The 19,038-nt window shown below is 40.6% G+C and overlaps 1 protein-coding gene across 1 annotated transcript; it reads left to right on the forward strand.

The window, feature by feature from the left end:
• Positions 1–6,537: 6,537 nt before the first annotated feature.
• On the forward strand, positions 6,538–18,387 carry LOC125720148 (microtubule-associated protein 1B-like). The gene is made up of 7 exons (XM_048995302.1): positions 6,538–6,723; positions 8,016–8,114; positions 8,415–8,497; positions 9,664–9,804; positions 9,919–14,794; positions 15,412–15,647; positions 16,288–18,387. Exons 1-7 carry the CDS (start codon positions 6,558–6,560, stop codon positions 16,441–16,443), a joined length of 5,757 nt encoding a protein of 1,918 aa, XP_048851259.1. The 5' UTR covers positions 6,538–6,557; the 3' UTR covers positions 16,444–18,387.
• Positions 18,388–19,038: the final 651 nt, after the last annotated feature.

Consider the following 19,038-nt stretch of genomic DNA (forward strand, 5'->3'; position numbering starts at 1 on the left):
ACACTTTTATTTTGTAGGTAGCTAAATGCAGTAAAGGTAAACAAAATGCAGTAAATAAATAAATCTAGACTATCTATGCATCTAAAAGTGCTTCAGGGCAAAAATACATCAATCATGCAGAATTGCATTTCTTCATGAGCAACGGAGGCGGTCTGTTTACCTTTGCTTTAAATTTAAAATGATTATAGTCAATCCAACCCTTATAATGCAGTATATAAGCTTATTTTATACAGCTGTTTATTTTCTGGTGATTTGAAAGGGAAAATATGAGCATGAATATCAGGGGGCTGATAAGGATTGGCCAGAGGAATGCAGGAAGTGATTATGAGGGAGTGATTATGAGGGAGTGATTATGAGGGAGTGATTACTTGATTGCTGGAGATGCGGGACAGCTGTCATCTCGTTGAACACTAGCAGTTGTGGACAGTAACCAGCAGGCATGAGAGTATAGACATATAAAGGGTGATTTTCTTTGTTTGCCGCTTTCTGTTGTACCCAAGGATAGAAGGTGTGGTGCCATAGTGTAGCTACTAGCCGCTCAGCTGCCCTTGAACAGTGTGTGTGGGGGGGGGGGGTGGCGTGTATGCTGCCTGGTCTGGTTAATGGTGATGATTGATGGATGACAAGACTCTGCTCAGCCCTTCCACATACGTGTTATCGTCGTAAGAAATGTTGTAAATGGAGATTTCCTGGCCAGGTTTCACTTTAGACGATGGAACATGATGCCGCTCGTAGGAGACGTGCCTGGGGAGGGCACTGTCCAAAACGGCTCAGACTAGTGTTTGTGGAGTGTGTGTGAATTTATTTGTTTGTTTGTTTGCTTGTTTGTTTGTATAATTTCCCCAAAATACAAGCGAAAAAGCAGAAATAACACAAATCATACCCATTGATGTTGACGTCAAAGTAGCACGTCTAGAAAGCAAATGAGGACAGAATTTTTATTTTTCTGTGACCTACCTCGTATCTCTGCAACATACATACTAATCAAACGGACACAATTGGTAAACAAAGAAACAAATCGAGAGCTTTTCCCTCCCAACCATACATTAGCTTAAAAATTGATGTACTCAGTAGTGCTGTAATATGCTGCACCTACTGAAAACCTTGACGTAGAAGAGGCTGTATGTATAGGTTGTCAGACGTTTATATAGGACCCATCTTGCTGCATTTTTAACAGATGAATGCTGTTTCCACCTTACAAAAAATTGCATACTTTTATATATATGACATTATCAAGACAACAATTTGCACTGGACTCCTATTACCCAAAGAGGTCCGTGTTCAGTGAAATGGAGAAAGTAATTAGTCCCCAATTTTTTATCGGGAGGCTGCCAATAATTAGATCCAGACTGGATTAAAATTACACACCTCGCTGATAATTGCGTCAATTACATTACGTCCCCAGGTAAAACTAATCCCATCCGAATTGGGCTTTACTGAATTGTGCTAACAGTTTGCTCACTAATCCGAGAAATCCTTTGATCCTAGAACCGGCCTTGAGCTCAGCCCCAGGACTTCAACTTACAGGACAGAAAAATCCAGGGGGAAAAAAAACAGTATTTTGTGTGGACTCGCAGTCATCTTTATGAATTGGTCATGGGGGGCTTCAGGGAAAGGAGGGTGTCCACCCTGCCCGAGTCATAGCAGATTGTCAAAAAGCATGATTTAAACTCCATTAGCCAAACCCAGCACAGGAGGTCAAATCATTTAAGATGCTGACAGCCGTTAAATACCTCAGCAGTCGCGACGGACTAGAAACAGTCATTTCTTCTGTGTCTTAATGTATTCCTGGGGAATGGCAGTCAGGGAGGGGGGTCACAAAACTGTTCAGTTATCCAGACCCAACAGGCAGTGGGCACATTGTTACTGATGGAAAAACAACAAGTAAGGATGGCAAGATTTTGTTGCTTGTTTAGGTGCTGGTAACAGGCTCATGAACTATGGTGTTGCTGACATATGTTATGCATTCAATACTAAAAATGACTGCTCAGTGTGCTTCAGATACGGCTGATTCAGCAGCCACTTTCTGACTTTTCTTGTCTGGATATGATGATGACAGAAAGTTTGGATAATTTCCAAGAACTTCTAAGAAGGAATTTTCATAAGTAATCCCTCTACAATTCCATGGAAAGTAAAGGCAGAAAAATGTGGGAAGTGGTGCAATAATAGCTTAGATATTTCAGCAGAACTGAGATGAGCTGAATGACCCGGACTATAAGGTTATGGTTTTGTAGCCTTATGGTTTGTTAAAATGCTACTACATAATGCATTAAATCGGCTTTACAATGGCAATGACAGCCATCGTGATCTTTCATTATTGATATTGCATTATTATGGAGCTTATGAAGTATTATAAGAAACACAATAATGCTTTGGATTTGTCAATAGGAAATGCTATAATGCTTTATTAATTCTTATGCTGATTATTATAATGCATTATGAAGGCATCTACTGTACTTTATTTTACTTTAAGTAAAGTGTTACCCGGTATTTTTACAATAAATTGGTGACAGATGAATGTGGGTGGATTGGTTCACGTAAGCCGGTGAATGGAATGCAGGTGTACTTTGGCAATTTCAAGAGGGAGATGTGATTCAAATCACCCCGATCTTTTATAGGAGTGCCCATCACTTTGGAATGCAATAGGACCTTTACACACTCAATGCAGGATTCACACCCCCAGCTCTGGCAATGAGAGGCAACAGTGCTGCCCCCCCCCCCCCCCCCCCCCGACCCACAACACCACCCAGATGCCTCACTAACGATTCTCACATTGCTGTATAAAGTATAAAAACATGATTACTGAACTTCAATAGAAGGTTGCAGGGAAATTTTGGCCTTATTACTGTTTTTAAGCTGGGGTGCTCATCTCTCCTGGGGCACCCAGCACATTCTGCTCTTCATAGGACTGCTTTAGTCTATTCATTCACTCTGCTGATTGAGTTATTCATTAACTGAACTGAATGAAGTAAAGATTTCTGACCGTATATGTTCGATTAATTGTTAGGTACAATGACGGCATTTGTTCAATTCATCGATGCCTCCGGTCATTGCCTGCTTCATTGTTTTTTCTTAGGTGCATAATAATTGTTATTTTAACAAGTTCCCATCTAAATGCCAAACATTGAAATTTTATTTCAATTTGCATTAGCAGGGATGTGGGACCCTACGTTGAAGTAATTTCTAAGTTGTTTAAAACTACTTGTTTTAAACTACATAGAAAATAAAAAAATTAAACCCAGTGGTAGCAATTGTCTAACATTTGCTAAAGGTCATCAGTCTATATTCAGTGTATGACCTGTTGGGTACATTCAGCCTACAGCAGATTAGCTCTAGGAATCAGCTCTACAGAGTGGTTACTATAAAGACAGGAATTTGACGTTCAAAATACTTGAGACTCCTCAGACGCATTCACTACATGCCCACAATAATTTGCCTTGAAGCTCTTTTTACAAGCATAAACCACAAGGGTGTTTTAATTGTAAAAATTTTCCAGCTTTATCCAAACACTCAGGTATGGTTACACTATGTTCTCTAGTCAACATAAAACATTATATGCATATTTTTATAGGAAATATTCACCTATATGTCCAAGACAGATGGAACGCAGGATATTAAAATGGATAACATCAAGTTAAACTGAATACTGTGCATTTAGAATATAAGTCAATAACACATATATAGTTTAGTGCTATTCTTTTCATAGAACCTACGACTTATGGATTGTAACCGATAGTTTTCACTTCTACATCTATTTGTAAAATCTATTCTGCCACAAGAGGTCAGTGTTTTCCAAGCTTTCCAGATCTTTAGCGCAGGTTACCGGATTGTCTGCCCATGCAGTGGAAACCCCCACAGCATGGGGGGATACGCACACACAGAGCGGGTCGGAGGGCTCAGCCTCTGGGCTCTGAAATTCGAGGTGATAAGGCTACTCACCGAGCCACTGTGCCGCTAATGGAACTGCATCAATTTACCGATCACTCAGTCTATTTAGCATATATCGTGAAAGGAAAAAATCAACTCCAGATTTTTTCTCTCTTCTTCACAATGTCCTGATGATTTAATGATTTAATATACATTAATAACAAGCATTACATGATAATAACAAACAGTACAATTGTATAACATAATGTTCGTGTTCTATGAATGCATTACGAAGGTGTACTGAATGTTTTATGAATGCATAATGAATAATAAATAGTGCATAATGAATGCATAATGAAGGTGCAGTTAATGCAAAGAGTTACCATTGATGGTTTTATCCAAACTGGGAAAAGTAAGGAGCAGATTCAGCCATTCCTTGGAGCCTTGGTTTTAAGGACTTTGATCAAAGGACCAGCTGCGAAATCATTCCCCCAGCCTCGCGATTGGAATCAGCGACCTTCAGATCACAAAGTCTTAATCCCCAGGGCCACTCACCACATATGACGTGTCCAGAAATAACCTTGATGTATTTTTGGTGCTGTGCCTAAAACTCAATTTACTGGCTGTAGCACTACACTCATCTTTGTTAGCCTGCTCACTGCCTGCATGCTTTTTACATTATAATGCTTCCAGTAGGTTTCACACCAACACCAGGATAATGCTCAGAGGTTTCACTGCCTTTGTCTTTAAGAAGCTCGAGTCCTTCAACAAAATACCTCTTCATTTCTTGTAATTTGATTAATCAATTAAAGCCAAAGACACTTTAAAGTGATGAACCATAAACCCACATACATAAAAAAATGCTGTGTGTTTATAATGATGGGTGTTATTGCCACAAGATCAGACAAGACACTGATGTAAAACCCCCCGAACTGAACCGTTCTTCCCAAACATGATTTTATGCGAGACTCTCTCTGCATCCAGCAAGCAGGGAGCCACCTGGATAAGGGGTCTCTAACGGGATGGGAGGTTCCAGAATGGGATACGGCTCAAGTTCAGATAGCTGATAAAGCTGGCAGGGGAAGCAGAAATGGTACAAAAATGTCATGAAACCACAACAAACAAATCATACAACCGGAAGAAGCAAACATAATACTGAAGTACTGTTCAGTGCTTCTATGTGACTGTTGTGGTTCAAACAGCCGAAGGATAATAAGTGTAAGAGGTGAGTCATCTACAAAACGAACAGGGAAAAACTTAAAGCACCTAAAACATAAAGAATTACAGATAAACAGTGGTGCTACAGTATAGCAAAATATTTAGGCAGAATTAAAACTAAACATAAGTGTTCATATTGAGGCAGGTGTGATGACATTTCCGCTGCTTTGTGCTGGGCATTACTGAATGAGAAAAACTAATATTAAAAGACTGGTGCCTATACAAATATAATTTAAAAAAAAGCTAGGAATGATGTTATAAATATATAAGAGCATGTGAGAACATTTCTGTCACATAAATATTCACATCAGGTGTCTGTGTGGATTTTTGAACTGAAGGTTTCCGTTTTCCTTGAATTACTGGGTATCATGTAGTGTTTCTTTGGATTCTCCCAGCATTCATGTGGCAGCGTCCTGAATGACATCATCTCCAGAATTGCTCTGTTTCTTCCCAATGCTGGGAACTTGACTCTTTGGTGTAGCGAAGACACGTGTCTGGAAAGTAGTGCTGAGTCTGGGGTAATTAAAAATTAACTATGATGCTGCGTGGCAGCGTGTTTCTATAGGACTACAAAATCGGTGAGTCTGGAGAAGTAGATTCAGCTGCATTTCCAGAAACCGTGCAGGTCATGAACATCTGGTTTCCTTGCTGCGAGATCAATGCAGTGTAACTCCTTATAATGCACTGATGTACTGCTCTGTGCTGCCTGACTTAGAAAAACATTGTTCACTGCACTTGGGAAAGGGAAGCAGTTCTGGTCACGCTGTACAGTGTTTCAGCAAAGGCTAATGTTTCAGTTATCGACTGAAACAATTACATCTGGCTTCTGAAAAAGGTCCATCCACTTCCAGTACAAGAACATAATGGAGGGAGGGGAGTCAGATTTCATACAAATATTCACCCAAGTCGTGCAGAACAGCTAAATGAGGATGGAGAATGTACTTGATGTGTATTTTATTGATACAGAATATTTCTTCTATCAAACAGGAAAGAATATAAAAATAATTCAAACTCAAAATAATGCAGCAGGCCTAATATAAATGTATGCAATAGTATAAATCTTAAAAAAAAAATTGTAGAAACGAAGTTTAATTCTTAAGTGCAGTGTTTACTAAATGCAGAATCACGCACTCATTTGGCAAACAATGATTCTGCGTTTTTGTCAATAACTATTTCTTTTCTACTTTTATTGTGGTTCATTCTTTCATGCATGAATTGTTGTGTTTATTATCGCTGGCCTGCATTAAATATAATTAGGAATAATGATAAGTCACTTTCGGATGCAGCGAAGACATAATTTCAAGTATATCCCCACCCATATGACTTCGGAAGGTGCTGATTCGCTCGGCAGGACATCAGATGAGATGCGCACATCTCAGCCCGAATCGTACCCTGGGCATAAACTGCGCGGGGGTATAAAAAGCAAACCCCACCTTTCCAGCCATCATCTCCTCCGGCAATTAGGAGCGAGGATGGCGGCGTCAGCCGGACCGGTGAGCGGTGCTGATGCTGTGTTTCCTATCGCAGCTTCCAGGGCGGCTCAGCGATTCCCAGGCAGCAAACTTTACCTGCTTGTAGTTATTGGGGAAATCGTGTCGGAGGAAGAGCTGAGCTGTGCGATAGAAGACATCGGAAAGGGTAGGAAATACTCGAAAACAGCCACTGACTGAATGATCCAGTGCAGTTACCTTTACATAAACTCCATTAAAAAATCAGTTTCTTTGCATTATGGAAACTTTCGCACTTCACTTTGAAGCTGTACTTTGAAGCCCATTACTGTTCATAACATTATATGTGCCAATACCTACCAATTCATGGGGATATTTGTTTAATAACCAACGATTTGACAGTTTTCCATGTTGTCTTAACAAGGAAACTCTGTAACTCTGTTTGATGTCTTATTGCGGTTGAAAACGTCATTTGTCCGTTTGCACATAAAGTGAAAACATACGGTAATAATTCCATATGTATTTTAGTTTGTGAGCTCAAATGTATTGTCTTCACAAAGTGACGGATGTCGTTTCGTAACTGCGTATAGTTTCTGTCACACTACGGCTCCCCAAAATTCAATGATAATAACTTACAAGTTAGCTAAAGCGCAGACTTATTTGGAAAATAAGCCATTGAGTTAAGGTGAAATCTGAAATGCAAGACACCGAATATATATATAACTTCGTATAAGTTATCCGACATTTCTCTTAAATTTCTCTTCAAAAGTGTGATAAATATTGCGTGGTATTTTATTTGATGAAATAATAAATGAGGAACTTTTCTTTAGTTACTCTGTTGAGACGTAATATTAAACGTAATAATAATAATAAAAGTCGGGACTCAGCTGTTTACGTGTGATTGTTCGCGGACGCGCGCTTCTGGGCGCGGCTCGGTCCGCACTGCGGTGCTGTCGAGAAGAGGCGCGGAGCGATTCATGGACCCAGCGCTATATAGTGAGGCAGCGATGCTGTACCTCTGTAAATGTATCTGACCCCATAACAATGGGGGGTGGACGACCATGAGTAAACAAAGCACCTAAATGCAAATGAAGGGAACTATGCTATTTCTACTTAAAATAAGTTTGTCGAGTAAAACACACAGCTTTGCAATTAGTGAAATTTTACCTCGCTTTTGGATTACTCTCAGCAAAGCTTTATAGCATGAACAACAAGTAGTTGGTTATTATTATTATCATACTAATAATTAGTATTATTACTAGTTGTAGTAGTAGAAGTAGTAGTAAAAATAATAATATTCATCATCATCATTGTTACCGTTGTTGTTGTTGGTTTATATACGTCACGGATACGGATCACCTGACCACTGTCGGTTAAACAAGTCACTGTTCCTGGATAAAACTGCAATGCACCCAAAATAAAAGTTTCGCCCAAAATGCTCATGTTAATAGCTTACATTCCATAATCCCTTTGGATCCACAGGAATCCGCTCGTGGGCTGTGGACCATATTAACTATAAACTCGACCAAGAGCTGAGGCTATTTGTTTCACGACATTCTACAAGCTCCTCTGATGGAAAAGGTAGTTTTGCGTATTTTTCTCCTGAAACGAAACAGTATCTTGAATCATGCACATGATCACAGAATCATGGTAAAAACATTTTTTATTAAATTAAATACTTGTTATTCCATTACACACCATTAACTCTATAAAATGTTTCATTACAGTCTGTATCATTGCACAACTGCAGTTTTTTACATTATAGACACGTCATAGTCTAACTGGTACATAGGATGAAAATTGAAGAATGCTTAATACTGTACAAAAGCCAGTTTTACATTATTACTGACTCTGAGTGATCCGATTCTGTCACTATTTTAGGGCAGAAGACTTTGCACTACAGAAGTGAGGTTTTGGAAGCTGTGGTTCTCGTGAACCCAACACACGAGACTGTCAGCAATGAGGTACGCCTTTAATGTCCTGTTTTTCTTTCACCACAGAAGAATACGTTTTGTTTTTCTTTTGGCACTAATTTGTAAATTTCTTAGTCTTTTTCTTTTTCGCTAGTTTAAATGGTGTCCGTGTGGTTCTCATTTATATAATGTGTTTTCTAACTGCCGTTTGTCATAAGAGAATACCCTACAAAATGTCAACTGAACAGACATTAGCAGATTAAATGTTGCAGTTTATCATTTCTGTCATGCATCCATCCATCCACAACACTTGGTGGACCTGGACCCTGTTCCAGGAAGCACAGGGCATTTGGCCTGGAAACGTCTTGCATGGGATGCCAGTATCATTTTAGTTTGTCAATCTAATGCTTTATTTAAAGACGTCTGTTTTGCATCTGTTTCTGAAGAATTATAAAGTAAAACTTGTGCAGTTTCTGGGTATTGATAGTTTTTCACCAAAGTAGCTCCCCATTCCACAATTGACTTATATATAAAGAGAAATCAGGAGGATTTTTACAAGTTAAGTTACAGCATTAACTTCTTTGATATTTTTTAATTTTGTAATTTTTTCACATTGTTCAGAATTAAAAGCAGCTTTTATGTGTCTAAAATGAAGAAAAATTCTATTCTAGTTATTAAAGTATGAAGTAATCCATCCATCCATTTTCCAAACCACTTATCCTACTGGGTCGCGGGGGGTCCGGAGCCTATCCCGGAAGCAATGGGCACGAGGCAGGGAACAACCCAGGATGGGGGGCCAGCCCATCACAGGGCACACTCACACACCATTCACGCACACATGCACACCTACGGGCAATTTAGCAAGTCCAATTAGCCTCAGCATGTCTTTGGACTGTGGGGGGAAACCGGAGTACCCGGAGGAAACCCCACGATGACATGGGGAGAACATGCAAACTCCACACACATGTGACCCAGGTGGAGACTTGAACCTGGGTCCCATAGGTGTGAGGCAACAGTGCTAACCAGTACACCTCCATGCTGCCCCAAGTATGAAGTAATACCTACCAGAATACATACTCCTTGCAGTGATATTCTGGTCAGAAAGCCAACCAATCAGCAGAACACTAGAAACCTTTACGTCTTGTTATCTGTAGAAATAATAGTAATACATACCTGGTATGTATGTCATCTGTTTCTTACCATTTGTTGGAGTTTAGGTCCGGGTGATGGTCTCAGATGCTTCCAGAGACAAATTGCTGGTACTTTCCGGGCAGTATTACAAAAGCTGTGGGGGCCTAGCTCTCCAGTCTGGAAGCTTCTCATTTCATAATTTTATAGATATATTCACAGATCAAGAGGTAAGTGACTCATGCTAGTTCTCAGTATTTGTAATATTATCCTCTGTAATTTGCCTCGATTTGTAGCCCAAATCAAAGTGGCAGAAAACTAAACCAGTGTTTCTGTTACAACAGATTGGTGAACTGCTTAGTACCATACATCCAGACAACAGAGCAAACCTGACCTTATATTGCCCAGATGAAGGGGACTGGAAAAGTTCAGACATGGACAGGCACAATCTACAAGACTTCATTGATTTAAAGTTGAAGAACACCATTGTGCTGCCTGAGATGGATGGCCTTTCAGAGTTTACGCAGCATATCTTTAAATTGGTGGAAGTTCCCTCACCCTTCGATCTGCTGGAACCTCCCAGCTCTGGAGGCTTCCTCAAGCTCTCGAAGCCCTGCTGTTACGTCTTTCCAGGCGGACGAGGAGACGCCACCTTGTTTTCGGTCAACGGATTCAACATGTTAATCAACGGAGGGTCAGAGCGCAAGTCGTGCTTCTGGAGGCTGATCAGACATTTGGACAGAGTGGACTCCATCCTGGTTACTCACGTTGGGGATGACAATCTGCCCGGGATCAACAGTATGCTTCAGCGGAAAATAGCAGAACAGAAGAGGGATCAGTCCCAGGGCCCCACGACTGACGGTGAATGGGTGAAAAATTTTATCTCACCAGATCTTGGGGTTGTATTCATGAACGTTCCTGAAAACCTTAGGAAACTGGAGCATGACATCAGGGTGAGAGGGCCTGTTGAGGAAGCATCCATCACACTGGACTACTTGGATGAACTGTCCATAAAGCCAGAGCCACTTTATCGTCCCTCTGGAAATTCTCTAGATCCTATTCTCTTATTTCAAAAGATGGGTGTTGGGAAGTTGGAGATGTATGTGCTAAACCCAGTAAAAAATAGCAAAGAATACAATGACTTAATGAAACATTGGAATGACAGTTTTGCAGACAAAGAGTCAAATTACATTGAGTCTGAAATCCCAATTTCTTATTTAACTTCAATTTCATCCTTGATGGTATGGCATCCATCTGACCCTTCTGAGAAGATAGTTCGTGTCCTGTTTCCTGGCAACACGACGCAGCAAAATATATTTGAGGGTTTGGATATGCTCAAGCATTTAGACTTCCTGAAGAAGCCAGTGGTCACTCAAACAGAGTTATCTTCAAACTTTGCACGGACAGAAAAAGAAGTGAAGATGAAAAGCAAAAGTATCAGCAAGGAAAGTCGTACGTCAGCTTCAAGGCCGTCAGCTGGCCCGGGATGCAAAGAAGAATCAAAGGAGGGATCGCAGGAAATTTCAAAAACTGCTTCTGTTCAAGAGGTATTGAAACATTTTGAGGTGAAACAGAAAGCGCCTCTTGAAATGAAAACTGAAACCCCAGCTTTGGAGCACAAAGCCGAAACAAAACCAAAACAAGAGAATGAAACTGAAAAAGTACTGAAGACATTGATAGAAAAGACACATACCAAAGAAACTAAGAAAGAAGTGAAGGCTAAAGTTGAAGAAAAAGTAAAGATGGAAGAAACAAAGAAAAAGGCAAAAAAAGACATGAAAAGGGATACAAAGAAAGATTCTCCGATGAAGGAGGCAAAGAAAGAAGAAAAGAAAGAGAGAGATCTGAAAAAGGATATAAGAAAACCCACAAGGGATCTGAAAAAGCCTACGGCTGCACCGGGGGATGCGAAAAAGTCTGTGCCAAAACACAGAATTCCAAAAAAAGAGGAATCACCGAGGAAGGACGTGGGAAGCCCTGGGAAATCGAAAGAGAAGAAGATCAAGACCCCCAAAATGGAACCTAAACTGAACAAAAGTAAGACTGAAAATCTTTGCGCTGGAGCAATGGTGGACTCTCCCGATGTCGGCACTGAAGAAGCCGTCGAGTCTGAAAGGTCCTTAATGTCTTCTGCAGAGGATCTTACAAAGGAATTTGAGGAGCTTAAAGCTCAAGGAAATGTAGGCTATGTTATAAATGTCGCTCCATCTTATGAAGAAAAGTTAAAAGTCGAGGAAAAGCCCAAAGAAGCTGGGCTTTGTGAAGATCTCCGAGAATTTAGATATGAGCCTAGAACAACCACTCAAGCTGCAGAAGAAGGTCTAGAGAGCCTGGATGAACTTTTATCTATGCGACAAATCAAAATTGGTGTGAGGGAGTCTGAAGATAGAGAGAGTGTTTTAGTTGACTTGTCAAAAGGGGTGGATGAACAGGAAACCATGGAGGTGAAGAGAGAGCAGTTTGTTATTACAAGAGAATGTGAAGGTAAAGAAGTAAAAACTGAAGTTTTAAGCAGTCTGGTTAGAGCAGAAACAAATGATGATGTGCAACACAAGCATGGCATGAAGCCAGAGGACTCAGTAGAAAGTAACAAATTAAGCAAGTCAGGGACTGAAGTTATTAGTGAGAAACTAACATCATACATTAGCAAACCAGCTACGATTTCTACTTGTCATTCTGCATCAAGTGAGAAGGCAAGCTTAGAAAGTAATGCAGTGCCTGATAAGGAATATCCTCACAGTCCTCTTGAGGAATGCACCACCTTGTTACCTAACACACAGTCAAAAGCTGATGTTTACATAGCATCAGATCAGACTACTCACACGCCCATACCAGAACTTATGAGCAATGTGACCACCCATGATGAACTGAAGTCTTCCACTGAGCTTTCCAAGTCAGGATGGGCTGCACCACCTAGTGGCCATGGAAGAGAAAATATGGTCTTACTTCCTGACAGTATCAAATCAGACGATTCAAAAAGTGACGTCACAGAAGGTCAGGATTATCCCATGTCTGCTGCCACTCTGTCACCACCCTCGTCATATGAGGACGACAAGTCTTATGAGCAACTTTCTATCAGAATGAGTGCACACAAAAACCTGGAGCCTGGTCACCAAGCAGCATTGGGCATATCAGGCAAACTGCCCGTTGATACAAGTACTTCAGTTTCAGTTTTTCCACTCCTAAAGACCTTTGCCAGTGATACCAGCTTAAAACATGACTTGTTGCTGAGTGCTAGGGATTCTCTGACGGAAATAGAAAGAGTTATTTCTGGAGACCAGAATGAAGTACATACGTCTTCAAGTACTGAGCAAGATGATACATTAAATGGAGCTCCCTCTTCACAACTTACTCTTGAAAGTTTATCCGGTACTGTTGAAGCACTTCCCAAACCCCAAAGCGTTATGACAGCAGAAGTTACTGATGACAACATTACAAATATCCATATTCCGGATTGTGCATTATCATTTGAGAAGATGCCCTCCCCACTTCCTAGTCCTCCACCTCTGGAATCGGGATCTCCATCAGATGCATCTCTGTATGGAGATAGAAAATCACTTGCTGAACTGAGCCAGTCCTCGGCAGATTTATGTCAGGATGACAGGAAGTTGTCATTGCCTCCAAGTCCATTAGAGGATGTCAAATTAGGCTTATTTTCTTCTCCTGTGAAACAGACCTCAGTAGATACATTAGCTCTGTGCCAAAAAAGGTGCAGTGAGCATACCATAGAAGCTCAATCGGAGGGATCAGTGAATGTCTCAAAAGATCTTTTACAGGTTCTGATATCACTGGATTCCAGTGTGATTGGAGAATTAGTAGACATGGGTAATAAGTCTGTATCAGAAGGAAAAACATCTGACAAGTCGGATACCCCTGACAGTGAAGATGTAGAAGAGGACAAGATCTCCCTGGCTGCTTCCCTCTCAGGAACTACTAGTTATATTCCTGAGCCAACATCAGATGATTCTACAGAGTTAGTCATTACACAGCCTGCAGAAATACCTGTATCTGCATCCATATCTGCACTCCGGAATCTACCTGCTCCCCAGGAAACCAGGATTGAGGCACCTAAACAAGAATTTCCCCAACCAGTTTCTTTTTTCCCAACTTTTTCTCCATCCAAAGAGCAGGTGGCTTTAGAGGAACTCTTACCACCTCTGAAATTAGGTATAGAATGCCCTGATCACATTAAAGATGTACATTTTACACAAGAATCCCCAGATCAGACTAGCATTGTGACAAACAAACAATATGATACAAATGGCCCTACAGATGTGGATTACACATACTGTGACCAAGAACTCTGCCAGCCTGAAAATGACAAAGCTGAAGAGAAGAGATCACATTCACCCACCGTAGAAATTGCCCCACCTTTCTCAATGTCCACCTTTTCTGACGTAGAATGTAACAAGACGGTGCCTGTAGCAGCAGAGTCTAATGCACAATCCACTTGTAAGTCTAAATCACAAGTCAAACCTGAGATTTCACCACCTTCCTATCTAGCACTATCCTCTCATTCATTTGACTACAAAGACAGCTTTGGCACCTATTCCTCATCATCCAAAGGTTATTCACTTCTATATGAACCTAACATCATCCAAAACAAAGACCTTCAGAACAGTAATCTGGAAAGCCAGTCATTTCCTGATGTTTTAAACAGAAATAAAGTGAGCGCTACCGGATATTCTAGACCTGATATAGACTTCTGTTTGGCAAACACCTGCGAGTACCGGGACCCGAGGTTGGAGCTTTCGCCATCGTTTATCAACCCAAACCCCCTGGAGCTTTTTGCTGCTGATGCTAATACGGACTCCGAAGATGACTTTGAATCCTCCCCAACACAAGGCATAACTCTAAGGCAGAGTACCGGGGACCCTCTTCCACTCTCGTTCAGAGATGGCCCTCCGGTTCCCCCTAAAGCGGATACCTGCACCGTTGATCCAGTGGCTCTGACTGATGACCAGCATTCAGCAATAAAAGGGGCTAAAGAGAAATCTATTAACAAAAAGCCAGGCCTGAAAACTAAACCTTCCTCGGCAGCAAGGAAAAGTGATGCAGAGACCACCTCAGTGGGGTCTACAGACAAGACAAGTAAGACTGCATCTCCAAGAAAGAGAGATCTTTCAGCATCAAAATTAAAGGGGACTGAGAAAAGGGGAAAAGAAGAGAAGAATGTAAGCAATATCAAGGCCACAAAGGCTACAAAAACTGCATCACTGGGTAAGTGTCTGTCCTGTAAACCTAACAAAGGTCTATGGTATCACATTTTGACAGTGGTTATAAAGACTTATTATTACTGTTGCGGTAATAATAATAATAATAATAATAATGATGGTGATAATACTCCGGTTTCCCCCCACAGTCCAAAGACATGCTAAGGCTAATTGGACTTGCTAAATTGCCCGTAGGTGTGCATGTGTGAGTGAATGGTGTGTGAGTGTGCCCTGCGATGGGCTGGCCCCCCATCCTAGGTTGTTCCCTGCCTCGTGCCCATTGCTTCCGGACCCCCTGCGACCCAGTAGGATAAGTGGTTTGGAAAATCGATGGATGGGTGGATGGATGGTGATAATAATAATAATAATGTTATTTTTATCTTCAACTCTTGAGATTGAAAACATAATTCCTGGACCAGTGCATTGAGCTGTATTGTTTAGTTGTTCATTTTTTTCAGCGCTGTTTTAATCATGGACCGATCATGTGACTCCTGCAGTGTATGTCTACTGTTCCAGCTATAAATCGTCATGACATTAATTGCCTACAGATGACAATGTTCAAAACTGCAGGGGCAGTGACTATATGGATTATTACACATTCCGCTCATTATTCTTGCATTTAAGGGTCTGCCAGTGGTAAGTCACCAGAAAAGTGGCCACCAGACGGATCCCCTATATATGTGGACCTGGTGTACATTCCAAGCCATGGAAATGCCAAAAATGTCGACGCTGAGTTCTTCAGGCGAGTGAGGTCTTCCCACTATGTTGTCAGTGGCCACGATCCAGTGGCAGAGGAACCCCATAAAGCTGTTCTGGACTCTCTATTGGAAGGAAAATCTCAGTGGGACAATAACCTTCAGGTTAGATTTTTGTTTTTGAGCTGCTTATCATGTAGAAGTTCACTGAAGTCTAACCTACATGCAAAACTAACACTACTTGACAGGGTGCAGGTACTTAGTAATGACTCGGGTTCGACTGAAGTACAAATCATGAACAAATCATGAACAAACATAGTCGCTACTTGAGGTGTCTAGACGTGTCAAGATTCATTAATGATGAACCAACATGAGATCAGTATTTCACTTGCATTATTCATTACTTGTTCCTTCAGTAGTTCACAAAGGTTTACAGCATTAAGAGATTTAGTAGTAACAAGTAAAGTAATTATTTAAGAAACCACATGCATCACGGTTCATTAATGATGAATTAACATGAGATGAGTATGTAAGGAAGATTTAGTTTGTGGTTAAATAATACAGAAGTAGTAGCTATGTTATATTTGTCGTATACTATATTATTTGTGTTTCATCAAATAAAGTATTATCTCTTCCTGGAACTGTCATGCCAAAAGTTTTCAAGTTTTATGTGGCAGTTAAATCAGGCAGGATTTCACGCGTGTAGAAACATTACAGTTATGTGTGGAGTTATTGTCAGCTGTATCAAGGCATATTTGGACAGTCAGCAGTGCACAGTGAATCACAGTCAGATTCTGGCCCACAGGTCACCGTGATTCCAACTCACGACTCGGAGGTCATGAAGCAGTGGTACCAGCAAACCTGTGAGGAACAGCAGAGGCTCAACGTCATTGTTCTGGCCAGCAGCAGTACTGTGCTCATGCAGGACGAGTCCTTTCCTGCTTGCAAGATCGAGCTGTGATCCCAGCGAACCACATTATACTCTCCAGCTTCCAATTCCTCTTGAAATATAATTATGTATATGATATGTATATGTATATGAATATAACCAATGTAGCAATTAATACCAGTAATAATATTTTAGTGCACTTTAGACTAAGGTTGCCACCTGTCCAGGATTTTCTGGGACCACTTTGGATTTTGGTCGCTTGTCCTGGAAAAAATTAATTTCATTCCAGGACACGCAATGTCCTTATCAGTTTCCCTATGAAACGGATCTGGACAAACCTTTGGAATGGTGTTGCTATGTGCAGTATTTTGGTCAGTGACTGGGTGTCCAGGATTTTACAGGACTGAGGTGGCACCCCTACTTTAGACACCCCTTACAGCTCCCAAACAGTTGTAACTATTTGCAGCATATGGATTCGTAGTGTCACATGACAGGAAAAGAACATTTGAACTGGATTATTTTGAACTGACATACTGTAAAACTGCTATGGTGAGCTTTTAGACATTTGGGGTAAAATATATAAAAAAAATGTTATACTGTTTATAGTGAAATATTAACCATATCCTTTATTTAGCGTGTATTTAGGACAAAGATATAGACAAAGTGATTTACAGGGATAATGAGAGTATTTGCCCTATTTAGTGTTATATATCTTAAGCCTTTTTTGCTGCAGAGCACTGACTTCAGAATAGTTTATCGTTAGAAAAAGATTCACAAGAAATGCAGTTTATGTTTTTACGAGTAATGCTTACTTCTATAGAGAATGAAATAGTCGTGGTACTAAAATAGTGAATTAGGATGACAAGAATTGTAGAGTGTATATATAAAAGTATAGATCAGAATCTTTTATGTGCAGAACTGAAGGTAGAAAAGGAAAAGGGTATGAATGTAGAGAGATTGAGCAGGGTTCACTATGCTGCCTTTGGCTAAATTTTAGGGTATTAATGCCATTTTAATAAGATGTTCAGAAAGCTTTGATCGGGGATTTAACTGCTTAATTACCTTAATTCTAAATTTCAGTAATATAAATAAGGTAATATAAAGTGGTGTTTCCTAATCGGGTTCTTGGGGGTCCACAGACAGTCCGCATTTTTGCTCGCTCCCAGCTCTCGGAAGGTGGCCAGGATGGAGCTCGGTGGGAGGAAAACATGGACTGACTGCGGGTCCCTGAAACCCGGATTGGGAAAGACTGATATAATGACATCCACCCATTCATCTTCCCCATACTTACACTGGACTGGGTCTTGGGGTAAAATATTGGAATTTCTAGGAAAGAGCCACAGAAAGTATTCAGAACTTTTGTAAGACCCATTTCCATTCACCAGTCTCTGGGTCTGTGTGTGGAGTGTGCATGTTGTCTGTCGCGGTCGCTTTTCTCTAGGTCAGGGGTGGCCAATCTTACCCAGAAAGGGCCGCTGTGTGTGCAGGTTTTCAATGCGACTCCCTAATTAGGTCACTAATTAGAGGACAGATTGGCTGAAGAGTCCTCACACCTGGGTGTGAACAGCTGACCTAAAGGTTACCCCAAAAAGCCACACACACACCGGCCCTTTGCGGATAAGATTGGCATGATAAACATGCAGTCACATCTAAATTACCCATAATGCATGAGTGTCTACAGGGTGTCCCCAGCACTGCCCCCTGCGCTGCCTTGGATAAACTCCAGCTTCCCCACACCCATATATTTCATAAATGGTTGCAAGACAAATGGATGGATGGATAAATATCCAACAGTGAAGTTTATATAAAATGTATAAAAATGAAGGGAAATTAATAGAATTGCCTTTATATATTTTGTCAAATGCATAAAAGACAAGTACAGCACCTCCAAAGCTTAGAAAGCCCCACCGTTATCTCGTAGCTGAAAAAAAAATTACAGTAATGAGGGATTATTATTAACTTCCACAGTCACACTGTGGTTGAAATGTAGCCGTTTTTTGTTTTTTTTGTTACAAAGCAGTTTTGTACAAGTCTGTATTTATTACTATTGTTATGAAATCTCAGTGGTTCACGGAAGATATCGCAGTAAGTACACATTGGATTATTTTTAAATATATGTAATAACATCGCAAGCAGATTTCAGGAAACATACAGCCAGAAGGACCAAAGTTCTGTGGAAAAATGTGCTTTTCCACGAATCATACGTGCTGCACTTGTTATGGAAAAACTAAAGCTAAAAGAAAAAGCTAAAGAAAGAAGCTGCATTAAATCTGTACAACAGACAGCGTTACAGTGTGTCAATGGCGAAATACCCAAGTCTTATCAAGCTGTACGTTTATATAAATTATTGCTGATGCTAAGGGCGCAGATGTCGATGATAGCTATGTATTATAAACAAACAAACAAATGCGTCATTGTGTTTGAGAATATAATGAAACCGAAGACCACACAAATCCATCAAGAGTCTGACACCCTTAGGAAACAACCCGTATCCTTTTAAAGCATTCTGAAATATTTCTCGCAGCTGAACAGTAAATGCTTAATCATGCAAACAGTCCCTGAGCAGTTTCTCGCGTTAATCTCACGTGAATGTACAAGGAAGCATCAAGCAGCTCTGTAACAGCCAACCGCTAATAAACCAAATTTTCTGCCAGTGCTGATCTCTGT

The sequence above is a fragment of the Brienomyrus brachyistius genome, chromosome 2, assembly GCF_023856365.1.
Source record: "Brienomyrus brachyistius isolate T26 chromosome 2, BBRACH_0.4, whole genome shotgun sequence".
In the NCBI taxonomy this organism is placed as follows: domain Eukaryota; kingdom Metazoa; phylum Chordata; class Actinopteri; order Osteoglossiformes; family Mormyridae; genus Brienomyrus; species Brienomyrus brachyistius.